The 13787-nt window shown below is 37.1% G+C and overlaps 1 protein-coding gene across 2 annotated transcripts in view; it reads left to right on the top strand.

Annotated features, from left to right (window-relative positions):
- Positions 1–10037, top strand: part of GALNT1 (polypeptide N-acetylgalactosaminyltransferase 1) — a 182833-nt gene extending 172796 nt beyond the window's left edge. For both annotated transcript variants that reach the window (XM_072605284.1, XM_072605283.1), the window contains exon 12: positions 7877–10037. In XM_072605284.1, the coding sequence (XP_072461385.1) occupies positions 7877–8023 (147 nt within the window). In that variant the 3' untranslated portion in view covers positions 8024–10037. The remainder of the gene's footprint in view (positions 1–7876) is intronic.
- The last annotated feature ends 3750 nt before the right edge of the window (positions 10038–13787 follow it).

Genomic DNA, 13787 nt, shown 5'->3' with positions numbered 1-13787 from the left:
CTTATGACTTCTTCCCTCCCTTTTAGTCTCCCCTACCCTTGTTTTCCCCCTTCCCCTCCTACTGCCTATAGAGCTAGTTAGATTTACATACTTAATTAAGTTTGTTGTTCCCTCCTTGAACCAAATCAGGGGAGAGTACCTTTCAAACAACGCTCATCTCCCTCCCCTCTTTTCCTCTACTGTAATATAATTTTGTGCCTCTTCCTGTGATGTAATTTACCATTTTCTGCCTCCTCTTCACATCTCCTGTTATAGTTCCTTCATACCCTTAAATCATATTTTTATCATCACATAATTCACTTTATACCCATTCCCTCTATCTATGTGTGTCCCCTTTATATTTCATAATAAATATACAATTCTCAATATTAGCAAGTATCATCTTCCCTTATAGGGATGTAAACAATTTTCCCATATTGAGTAACAAGTTTTTCTTTTCCCATTTACCTTTTTATGCCTCTCTTGAGACCTGTGTTTGAAGATCGAATTTTCTGTTGAGTTCTGGCCTTTTTATCTGGAAATCCCTTATTTCATTGAATGTCCATCTCCTTGCCTGAAATGTTATGCTCAACTTTGCTTAGGTAATTAATCCTTGGTTGTAGTCCCAGCTCCTTTGCCTTACAGAATATCATATTCCAGTTCCTTCAGTCTTTTAATGTAGAAGCTGCAAGGTCATGTGATCCTGACTGTAGCTCCTCGATATTTGAATGGTTTCTTTTTGGCTGCGTGTAGTATTTTCTCCTTCACTTGATAGTTCTGGAATCTGACAACAGTATTCTTTGGTGTTTTTAGTTGGGGATCCCTTTTGGGAGGTGAATGGTGGATTTTTTAGATGACTGTTTTGCCCTCTGGATCTAGGACTTCTGGGCAGTTTTCCTTTATGATTTCTTAGAAGATATTGTCCAGGCTGTTTTTTTCATAATGGTTTTCTGGTAAGCCAATAATTCTTAGATTTTCTCTCCTGGATCTACTTTCCAGGTCAGTTTTTTTTACAATTAGATATTTTACATTTTCTTCTATCTTTTCATTCTTTAGATATTGTTTGTCTGATTCTTGATGTCTCATAGAGTCATTAGCTTCTATTTGCCCAATTCTAATTTTTATCAAACTGATTATTCAGTTAACTTTTTTCCATCTGTTCAGTTATTCCTTTTAAGGAATTATTTTCTCCAGTTAGTTTTTGCACTTCCTTTTCCATTTGTCCAATTTTCCTAGTTAGGTTTTGTGCTTCCTTTTCCATTTATCCAATTTTCCTTTATAAGGAGCTGTTTTCTCCAGTGAATTCTTTTTTCATACTTTTAAATTCATTGGCCAGTTTTTCTTCTATTTCTCTAATTTGACTTTTAAAATCCTTCTTCAGCTCTTCCAAGAGTGCTCTTTGTGCTTGCAACAACCAGTTCATAGTCCTCTTCTGAAGTTTCAGATGGGAGTCTCAATGCTGACCTCTTTGGTATTCATGTTTTGGTCCTTGTCCCTCTAGAAAGATTCTGTGGTCTTTTCTTTCCTGCTTTGCTTCTTACTCATGATGATGAGGTTTTGTGTGTTGTGGCCTCTGGTTCTTTCAGCTAGAAGCTAGAGAACCTGGTGCAGAGCTGAGTGGAGTGAGAAAGCAGAGGCCAAGTGAAGTCTTTTTGTGTTTCCCCGATTTGCCCTGGAGCTAGCTTGTTAAGTGTGGGGGAGGGGTGATCTGGCCACAGGATGTCTCCTCAGCTGAGCTAGAGCAAAGGCAAGCTCAGTGGTTGGTGATCCTAGCTGCCCTAGTGTCTTCCTGTTTCCCCTAGGGTACTCAGGCACGCTTGGGGTCCTCGTATTGGTGGTTGTGAGGCTCCACCCCACTGGGGCTTCGAATCTCCTCCCAGTTAGCTGAGGTGGGGCTGTCTGGGATATCTCTGGTCCTGTACTGTTCCCCTATCGCCACAGCAAGAGGAATCCTCTTAGTGATTTTCCTAACCTCACGTGCTACAAGACTATTTGCCCCTTCTGCTGATCCCACTGATGCAGGATTTTTCTGGGGAAATATTTTATGGTTCTTTCAAGGTCAGCAAGGGGAGGGGGAGAGAGCATTTACCTATCAATCTGCCATTTTGACTCCCGGAAGTTCAAGTAGGTGACTTACAGACATTTAATCTGGAGGCTGATAGTCTCAGGAGCAGCTGCTGCAGATACCTGGGGCTCTACAGCTCTCATTCCCTTGGTTCCACTGGACTCTAGAAGTTTTCTTAAGCCTCAATAGCCAGCTTAGCCATAACCCTAGCCATAACCCTTTGTGAGCAACAATCTACCTGGGACTACAGCCAGAAACCACCCATGTTTCAAAGCACTGAACTGCCAGGGAAGTATGCTTGGGGACCTGTGCAGTATTCCATCAAGCCTGAGGCAAGAGCACAGTATCTGGCTCAGACCAGTTCTGATCATTTGAAAGGCATTTGGGGCAGCGACCTGGCCTGATGAATTGTGAATTACCCAATATGGAAGGAGGCTGAGATGCTTTGAGATCCAGGCTCCAAAGAAGCCATCATTAGAAGGGAAGGGAATCAGAAGTGAGCAATAAGGAATATAAAGAGGGACACAGGACTGAAAGCTCAAAGATTCCAGGAAGAAGAAGTCTCAAAGACATAACATAAACAGATAACTCAACAGGACAGAAAAGAACAAAGAAGGAAATACGGCCTCCAGATCTAGTAAAGGAATTCAGGAATCTATGAATACTGCAAAGCAAAGGAAAACGATCCAACACTTGATGAAAGAGGAGACCCTGTGAAGTTGAGGAGAACATGGAAACACAATTCCTGAGTGATTTAAATAAGAATTGATATCCTGCACAGCAATAATGAGCAGAATAGAAAAACTTGAATCTTCAGTGGTAAACCTCCTCAGAGAAACAGAAGAGAGAACAATAGATTGGGAATGCAAATACACAGACGTGAAAGATAGTCTAGAAGAAGAGAGGCAAAAAAACAAGAACACTGAATAAAACATGCTCACTATGTAAACAAAAAGAAGAGATCTCAAAGACAAAGGCATAGAGATAGCCTGAGGATCATAAGACCCAGAACAATATGACAGGACAAAAAAAACCTTAACAACATAATGAGGGAAATAATAGAAGAGAGTTGTCCAGAACTTCTGAACATGGAAAATGAAATTCCAGTAGAATGTGTGTCCCCACCCTACACATTATTTTCTAAGAGCCCCTCTTTATTGTTGTACTTTCTTACTTATACTAATATTTAATAGCTCTATCTATATTAGGTTGAAGTAATAAGAGTAAGTGGGTTAAAACATTTTTTTCCTTTAACATTTTAGATAAAAGCTGAGTTCTAACTAGTGGTATAATTTAAACATGGGTTTCAACTTGCTTATGCTACATCAGAACATTTCCAGTCCCATCTTATCAGCTTTCCACATCAGTAATACCAATAATAATATCATGGAATTTGGAGTCTGAGGACCAGAATTTAAATACTACTTCTCCCTGCTACTTACTCCCTATGTGACCTTAGACAAGTCAGCCTCTTTGAGCCTCACTTACCTAATCTGTAAAATGAAGGGTTAGGCTAAGTGATTTCTAAGGTTTCTTCTAGCTTATCCTTATGATTTTATGTTTCCCTGTTCCTAAAATAGCTGGCATCCTATGTAATGCTTGCTGCTTGCTTTGCTTGCAGTCATTCTGTGAAGTAGGGAGTTTAAATATTATCCCCCCTTTGTAGCTAAGAAAAATACAGTAGTAGAGGTTAAGTGACTTACCCACACTTAGATAGTTCATTTCACTTCAGCAAACATTCTTGTTCCCTTGAGCCCTTTCTTTCAGCTTTCCTCTGGAATCTTATTTTCTCAGTTATTCACTGCTTAATTATCTCTTTGTCCTTCATTGTCTTTTTAATGTTACTCTCTGGTGACTCTTTCTCTTGCCCACTTAGCTAGCAAGTGGCAGAACTGTTATGTAAACCATTTGTACTGGCTATAAATTCAGTTTTTAGTCTACTAAATTTTTACATCACTGCCTCCATTTATATTTCTCTCCTTAACTGTGCTTTTTTTTGTCTTCTTTCAGTAGAGAGGGTTTTTCTGCTCCTCCCAAGACTAGCTCCCTCCAACCTGTTTCTTTGACTTCAAGCCCTTTGCTTTTCTTTAGAATGCTCACTCAGTGATCTGCCCTTTCTTCTGCCCACATGCATGCATAGATAATAAAAATTTTTATTGATATAGCATTTTGTTCCCTAGAACAACCAAGGTAGGAGAGGTATTATTATCCCAGTTTTATAGAAAACTGAGGCTCAGAAAAGTTACTTGATTTACCCAAGAGCTGACACTCAAACCCGGATCCTTGTGACTCCTTTTCTGTTCTTTTTGTTCCACCAAAATTACCTATAGTCTCCTCTACATTGAAGAGATCTCCACTTACTCTCAGGCTGCCATATTCTTTTTATTCCACTCACAGTCAGGCTTCTTGTTGCCTCTAAGTGCCTCAGCACTTCCTCTGCCCTTAGTCCTTTGAAATCTGCCTTCTAATAAAACAGTTCTCAGAATTTCACGGTGATCACTTGAACACCAAGTTCAAAAGTGTTTTCCCAATTCTGACACCTGACTCCTCCTTCCCTAAAAACCACTTCTCCTTTAGTTTATGGGACACCATACTATCCTGGTTCTCATTTCTTTTCTGCCTTAATTGATGGTACCACCTCCATCTCCTTGACCTAAAGTCAGTTGCCACTTTGTCCATGAGACTTTCCCAAATGTTGTAGAGGAAAGCAGCTCCAAATTTGGAATAAAAAGACCTGTGTGCTTGTCCCAAGTCTTCCATGTAATGTGTTTTGTCATATTTATTCACTTCAATGTATATATAGGTAATATTGATTGACTTTTACTTTTGAAAAAACTACTTTCACAAGCTTACATTTTCATTCAGGCATTTGTTACCATTTCAATAAGCTTTTTTAAAAAAGATTTCATCAAGCTAAATAAAGTTGTCTTTGGTTCTAATTAAAGAGAATAAAGCTAAAAAAGGAAAATAAAACTTTCTGCCAGACTGCAGAACTTTATTAAAAAGTAAAATTAAAAGTAATGTTTAATTAGAAGTTCAAGAAGCTATAAGTAATTCCACACACAATGAAGCAAATGTATTCCTCTTTTGACTTAGGATTTAAGATCCTTATAGATTTAGGCTTGTGGCTTAAAACAGCTATGATAAAAATATTAATAGCCTCTGAGGAGAGAAAGAGTCCTATGCAAGAAATGTTATGAAGGAAAAACAGACAGGTCTAGGCAACAGCTTGCATATATAGACTAAGCAAGAGTGAGAAGTGGAGGATGACACTTAGGTCGTGGATTTAGTATGACTGGGAAGAGGGTGGTACCCTCTGCAGTAACTGAAGTTAGGGAGAGGAGACGTTTGAGGGGGGATATCATAATTTCAGTTTTGGGATTGTTGGTTTGATGTTTTATCTCCTTTCTTCTAGTAGTATATGCTATAAGATATCCCATTTTGGGCCACATTCTTATCCAGCCTGTTGCCAAGTGCTATCATTTATTCCTTGCAACAACTCTCATCTATATCTCTTCTTCTCTGACACAGCCACTCTTCTAGTGCTTACCACCTCACATCTCTACTAATGTAGTAGCCTTTTCCTTGGTCTCCTGGCCTCAATTCTTTCCCCAGTCTGGTCCATCCTCCACTTAGCTGCCAAAGTGATCGTCTGAAAACAAGTCTGACTGTGTCACTCCCTTACTCAGTAAACTCCAGTGGATCTCTTTGGCATTGGCCTCCTTGTCATTCCTTAAACAGGTCACTGTCTCCTGATTTAGTGCCTTTTCATGCTAGTGTAATATTTTCTGAGATGATCACTTAATCCTGCACCCTGCACATATCCTGCCTGTGTGTAGTTGTCTGCATGTTGTCTCTCCATTTTAGATAGCGAGCTCTTCGAGGGCAAGGACTGTTTTTGCCTTTCTTTGCCTTTGTTTCTTTCCAGTGCTTAGCACATAGTGAGTACTTAATAAAAGCTTTTTGACTTATCAACTGTTTCCTTTCTTCATTATTTTATGGTTTTTGACTTCAGAAATAATCTGTCTTTAGTTATAATTTTGGATGAACAGAGTAATTTTATAATATAATTAGGAAGCAGTTAGGTGACAAAGTCAGTAGAATTCTGGACATGTAGACCTGAGTTCAAATCAAGCCTCAGGCAGTTGTTTGTGTGACCCTGCACTGCTCACTCAATCTCCCTCAGTCTCAGCTTCATCTGCAAAATGAGGAGAATAAGAGCACCCTCCCTGGGACATTGGGGGAAAGATTAGGTAATACATGTAAAGTTCTTTGCAAACTTTAAAGTACTGTATAAGTGCTAGTTGTTAACGTACCCCATCTTTTTTGTTTTCACTCCATAATCCTGCTTGCTAATCTCACCTATTTATTCTTCCACATAAATTTTAATTTGTTCAGTTCTATGAGGTAGTCCATTAGTTTGATTGATGAAACATTAAAATATGTAAATTCATTTTAATTACTGACTTCTACTATATTGGTTTTACCTAGCCATGATTGGTTAATTGGATGCTAATTAAACAGAAATGTTATTGTGATATAAAATTCTAAGTCTTCTCTAAGGAAAAAATATGTCAGCTCTCTTCACTCTCTATGCATTTATATTTAACCATGACTTATAGAAACAGTGCTTTCCAAACACTGAAGTGAACTTCCTGCAGAAGAAGGGGTCATAAATTTATTTGCATGGTCTGCTTGCCAACTTTAGCAGTGTGTTAGGTTTTGTTGCCCTTAGGACTAGACCTTTTCAAAAATTGATTAAGAATAGAAAATTGAATATTACTGTATATGCAAATATAACAGTGAGACATGAGTCACAAGAGAACAATACAAATCCAGTCACTTGAAAGAAACCTTTTTGAAAGGGCAGCTGGGTGACCCAGAAGATAGAGCAGTGCCTTGGAGTCAGGAAGATTTGAGTTCAGATGTGACCTCAGATACTTATGTAGCTGGGTGACCCTGAAAAAGATTGTTCAGTTTCCCCATCTGTAAAAATGGGAATAATAATAGTACCTACCTCACAGGGTTGTTGTTATCAAATGAGAGAAGATTTGTAAAGGCCTATGAAAACCTAAAAGAGCTATATAAATGCTAATTGTTATTGCCAAAAAGCAGGCTTTTGAAGATAAAAATCTTAAGTAAAATGATGGTTATGTTACAGTGACAAGCTGTCCCAAGAAAAAGGATGAATAATAATAAAGAATTAAAAAGAAAGACAAAAAATTACAAGTGAAAGAATTAGATAAAAAGTGTGATGGTAAAAATCTTCCAGTTGTTCTGATGTTTGGCTAAACATTTGTAATTATCCACTATATAGCCTCCTCAGCTGCTTTGGAAGAGGAATCTCTTATATTAATAGGACAATGCTAACCTCCAAGAGATCTATGTTATTTTATTTTAATCCTTATTCATCTTGTCCCTACGAAGGTTGTTAAGACTAGTAAAAATTTATCTAAGAACACACATATCAAATATGGCATGCTTACCTCCTTAAAATTTGACAGCAACACTGGAACAGAAGTACCTCCAAATGTATTTGCCACCAAAGTTAACGTAGAATCACAAAGTTGAAAGACACTTCCTTCATCCTTCAAGTATGGATCTGTTAAAATGCTTATCATTTTATTGCCAATCTTAATTATATATCATTTAATTCAGCATTTTTAAAATAATGGGTTTGGGGACAATAATAAGTCTAGAATCGAATGTGTATTTCCTATAAGTCATTGTCTTTTTAAGTTGATAGAGATCTATAAGCATCAGAAGTACACAGGAGACTTGCTCTTTTTTCCCTTTATAATGATCAATTTCTTTTTCTTCCATCCCTTCCAGAAGTTAACCCTGCAGCATGTGAACAGTAATCAGTGCCTGGACAAAGCCACGGAGGAGGACAGCCAGGTGCCCAGCATTAGAGACTGCAGTGGGAGCCGATCTCAACAATGGCTCCTTCGGAATGTCACCCTTCCAGAAATATTTTGAGACACTTACTAAAAAAAATTAAGGATTGACTGGGCTACCTCAGCACACATTTCTGCCACATTCTTAAGTAGCAAAAAAGGAAAAGTGCTTGCCTGCTCTGCAGGATGCCAGGTTTATCAGCCATTAAAACTTTGACTCTCGCTTTTCACTAGCTGTGAACCAGCCTTCCTTTCTAAGGATGTGAAACTACATACTAGTGAAACTGTGCACACTGATGTTTACAAGATTGAAAGAGTCTTTCATCAAAAAATCATTATAGAAAATATTTAGACAATGAAAACCTAACCAACGAAATAATGCTCTCTGGAGAGCTGCACATATTGTTATAGTTTGCTTTGCACATCAGTGATTTCTGCTGAAAGTGCTATCATAATGAAGAAATTTCCAAGATTTTTTTTTCTGATTAGATCTGGTAACCAGCATATGAAATATTGATATAAGAAAAATGAAACATCTGGAACCAGATTCAGTATCATGAAGTAACATTTTTACAGCAAAAACTATATTAAACAGGGTTTAAAGGAGATTAAATCAAAACTATGAGAAGTACAATTTGTTATAGTATAGTATCAAATTTATATGTAGATTTTATACCTCAGTGGGGAAAAATAACTTGATTCCAATGACATTCTTTTGTTTTCATCTGTGTGATAGTCATGGATGCTTTTTTGTTCCTGGGGTGCTGAAATTAATTGAGCTGAAAAAATTTGGCTCTTTGAACATCAGTTCATTTTTCCACACTTTTTTATTTGTATTTGGTTTGTGGGCTGTTGGAATTGTAACTTTTTTATTGCCTTCTAAGAAACGGAGGTTTAGCGTAATGTCTAACTTGTTCAGTTTAGACCAGGCATCTCAGTTGCTCTTGGGTCACCTGGCTTGTGGACTTTTCACAAACAAAAAATTTCTTAGTGCATTTTCAATTTCTTAACTTAACTTGACTGATTATGCTTAATACCCAAGACTCATACTACTGTACTACAGATTTGTTTTCATAGCAATAAATATTTGGTTATTTGTTTATGATTCCAGTCAACAAAAGGCCTGCAAAAGTGATTTATTGTTTGGGTAAGTGGAGATAAAATAGTTGAAGGTTTTCTGGAAAACCTCTTTTTCACTCCATACTCAGATGTGCTTCATTGTCAAGTACATATTTAGATTAGATTCCCAAATTGTAATGTTGATCTGCTGCTTTTTTTTTTTTTAATAAAATCTGACAGAAAATGTTTAATTGGCATTTTTTAATAAGGTAGCCAAAGAAGTACTTCATATACCAGTCCTGCATTTCTTACCTAAATTCCATTTTAGTTAAATTCATTTGGATTTTTCTAATTTTTGAACCACAAGGTTATCTGAGTTTACAAGTTGGCAGAAAACTTTAAAAAAAAAACAGTTCTTTGATATGTACAAGTTTTTCATCCTCTTTGCAAGATTCATATTTAACTGTTATTCCTTTTGTTGATGATATCCTAAGACTCACTGCTGGCAGTGTTATTTCCTGTACTTAACAATGTTGCTGAAAATAACTTCATCACCAAGGGTACCTGCCATGTTGATTGTATATATATTGTCCAATAATCTATTTAAGTTAACTAATATGTATTGCGCATCCATAGGATCCCCTATACTAGGTGCTCTTGGGTGCACTACAAATCAGAGTATGCAGACCAGGCCCCCATGGAGCTTTTAGTCTACTCTAGAATATGAAACGTATCATAAATTGACTTTTTTCTGTCCAGCTGGCTTTGTTAATTCCATCTTTCTGTGGAACTTATGCTTTAATAACCTAGGCCTATTATTTACAAGTAAATTTCATGACCAAAAATTTATGCTTTAGTAGTGTGCTGTAGCCTGGAAATACCCTACCATAAGAGAGCCATGGAGCAAGGAGATTTAACTTCTGGGTCATTATTGTTAGAACATGATAGATAAACCCCATTGCTTTCTCTTTTTTCTTTTTTTTTAATTAAAAAATAAAATCCTGAATAATGTCTTGAAATTTTAAGATTAACTACTAGTTATGCCTCAGATTGGTTTCATTAGTAGTGTTTAATGCATTCCTTTCAGTTACAGCTATTCAGCAGGTACCTTCATGATTGCACATCATTCCACACATAAGCTGGATTGGAAGAAAAAAATGAAAAAGAGGGCAAAACGATGAAGATGAAGAGGGAGATGTCATTTTTAATTTAGAAGAAAAGGACATTAAATGTAACAGAGATGGTAAATGTAACATAGATGAGTGATAGGCAGTTAAGATAGCTCTTTAGTTACTTGTCCTTCTTTCTTAAGGGACATTTTCTCCAACCCACTCCAATACTAATGTTTTTGTTCTTTTGTCCTCAACATTCTTGAATATATAACTTTTTGCAATACTCTTAATTGTGGAAACAACAAGTAGACATTTATCTTACTGACCATGTTCAACTAAAAAGAAATTAAGGTTTGATTTGATTTGTGTAAGGTTCCAAGTAGTTAACCAAGAAAAAGCTATACGACCTTGGGCAAGTCACTTCACCTTGTTTGCCTCACTTTCCTTATCTGTAAAATGAACTGGAGGAGGAAATAGCAAATCAATCTAGTATTTACGCCAAGAAAACCCTAAAATGGGGTCAAGAAGAGTCGGACTGAACAACAACCAGCCAACAACAAAAGGAAGGGAACTTGGTAGGTAGAAGAAGGAAAAGTTTAGTTTTATAGCAAGTACTGTTGAGAGAAGTAGCAATTAAGTACAGAAGTTTTTGCCCCTTTTTGCCAATCCCTTGATTTGTGTAATTTCTCTTGTTTTCAGTGATTTCTGTGATTAATAGTGATAATGTCTACGAATCTACATTATACATCTACAAGTATGTTGGGATGGAATTCATTTGGTCTGGGTCATTTGAATTCATTTTAAAGCATTTAGGTCAAATGTTTCCTTATTATCTCTTTAAATATTTTGGGATTCAGTTCCTTCTGAACTCTGTATGTTTGTTCCACCCATTTTGGTTTGAGGACTAATTGTCCTTCATAGAATAGAAACTAGTGGAAAACTGAGAAAAGTCTGGTTTTTTCCCCCATTATTTGTTAATCCTGCCCTCAAGCAGTGGAACTATTCCCTCCTTATTTTTCATTTCCTCCAAATAGTTATTAAACAAAGGCCATTTTTGTTGACCTTATGGTTTATCAAAAGTTCATTTTCAGATTTAGCCTTTTTGATATTGTTATTACAGTTCTTTGCCATTCCTTCTTTTGTACATACCCTTTCAAACTTAAGTTTATCAGAGAATTGCCTGTTTCTTTAAACAGCTACCCTGTTTTGTGGGCCTTCTGTTCCTTTTTGAGCTCTCTTCTTTTTAAATTTAGATTATCTGGTTGGAAAATCATGCCTCTCATTCCCTCATCTGGAAAATGGAAAAAAGTAGTACTATTAGATGATCTATAATATGATTTTCAGCTCTAAATCCTATGATTCCACAATACCACAATAGCAATAGAGAGCCCCAGATGTACAGAGAAGACCCCCATACATGACAAAGATTTGACTTTTTGTGTGGCTCCAAGGGAAACAGAATACACATCTTTTCCTCCCATCCTTGTCCAAGGTGGTGTTTCCTTCCTTCCTGGAGGGGAAGTGGGAGTTTGTGGCCTGAGACCACCTCTCCAGTCTTCTCAGAGAGAGCTGGTACCAGGCCATATCTGCTTTCTTAAACATCTTTGGTCTAGGGGATATGATTGGGTTCGAGCTAACTTTATTGCTTTGTCATTTGAGGGAGAACCTCAACTTCTATCCAAGGCTTTCCAACCCTTTAAGTTAGGATAACTTAAGGATAGAACCTCAAATTCTATCTAACCCCTTTCCAACTAAATAACATTTTTTTTTTCAATTTGACAAATACTATGCATTCCCATCCCTGTTAACTTATTACCTGACCATTTCAGATCTCTGTACAGCTGCCTTTATATGCTTCAGTAGAGACTCTATTTCTCTTTCTCTTACATATAGAGAATAGGATTTCTTTTATGTATTAGTGCCTATAAGTTTTTAAAATGTTCTTTCTTCTGCTGCTTCCGGATGTCCGAATTCAAAATACCTCTCATGGGGAAAGCCTCATTCTTAAAAGTGTAGCTGCAATGACAAACACTCTCTTAACACTTCTCATTCCTTCAGTGCTACATTCTCATACTAGTCATTATCAAGTTATTTGTTTTCCATCCCTTTTACACCTCTTCTTGACATCCCTTTCTGTATTTCTTGGATTATTCCTAGTGGCATAACATTCATTAGTACAATCACAGGAATTATTTCTGCCTTGTAAAACAAAAAAAAAATTCTTAAAAGGGCTTAGAATTTTTGAAAATTACAACTTAACGTAAGAATTTAATCTTTTAAAATAAATTTAAGTTAAACATTTTTAAACTATTATAACTTTATCTTGATGAAAAAGAAGAATCCTGACAAGCAAATAGGAGAAGGATCTAAAATCTTAATTTGGGGAAACAACATACACAAATTAATGGTAGCATGAGAGACATGGCAAGTTAGCTATTAACGGAGCTGGACCGTACTAATTGTAGTTTTCCCTGGATTCCACAAAGACCTTCCCTTGTGTATCAGAATAACAGTTAAGTAGTTAACTAGGTGCCACTGTGGTATTTTCTCAAGTCAAGATCCTCCAGAGCTCCCTAAATTATTTCATCAGATCCCAGCAGCAATATGCACTTTCCATAGTAGGACTAGGAGCCCAGGACAGGAAAGCAAGAGGTAAAGGGACTAGAACTCAGCGGTGGGGAACATGTGCGCTGCCCTAGGTCCTCAAGTGTGAACCTTTGACTGATTACAAACCTTATGGAGCAAATCTTTTTATTAAGGGCTGTATTTTAGATGGAGTCTTATAAAGTAAATACAACTACACAGGACATAAAGATTAACAGTTATCAGGACAGGAAGTGAAGTACCTGCTGAGCAGCCAAAGAAAAACATTTCTCCAGCAGAGAAGAGCAAAGAGTAACTAGAAAAGGGGTGTTTATGTGGAAGACAAATAAGGTAACAGGATAGAAGGGTGACGCTGGGTGGGGGGTGGGGGTGGTGAGGGTTACATGGAGGATAAACCCAAGGTGACTATTACAATGTTCCATCTAAGAACATTTTAAAAAATATTTCAATAACTAATTCAACTAATTGCTTTCCTTTGTAATTCTATATATTTTAACAATGAAAACCATTATTCTGAGAGGGGGATCCATATGCTTCACCATACTGCCAAAGCATTCCATGACATAGAAAAGTTTCAGCCTTATAAAGTAACTGCCTTTGGCGGGGGTGGGGGTTGGAGAGGTGATGATGTATAAGTATTTTGTGTAGTCCTGGGGTGTTTATGCTTGTAGAACTTTGAAAGCAAAGGATTCCACCTTCATGTAGTCCTGTTACAAAATTACTTATGCCTCCAATCTTGAGCGGTCATTTTTATCAACTCATATTGTATCCATCTTGGGGACCAGGAAACGTGAGCCCTGATCATGCTTACTTAGATTCTGAATGTGGTCTTAAGTCATAAAAATATTCCATATATCTTCACAAATTAAGCAAAATAGGATCGGGTCTCTTCTTTCCTCAAGGATGAGATCACTGGAACCAAAATGAAAGTCAAATTGGAAGACTACTGCATAAGTGAGTGAAACTCCCCTAACCCTCTCCATCTGCCCAGCATCAGATGATGATCAAGCCATCCACTAGGGCACTTAGGCCCACTCAAACCAAACACTTTGCCATCTGCTCTGGATGACA

This window comes from Notamacropus eugenii, chromosome 4 (assembly GCF_028372415.1).
Source record: "Notamacropus eugenii isolate mMacEug1 chromosome 4, mMacEug1.pri_v2, whole genome shotgun sequence".
NCBI lineage: Eukaryota > Metazoa > Chordata > Mammalia > Diprotodontia > Macropodidae > Notamacropus > Notamacropus eugenii.
The sequence above is the reverse complement of the archived record's forward strand: the minus strand, read 5'-3'. Positions and strand labels throughout refer to the sequence as shown.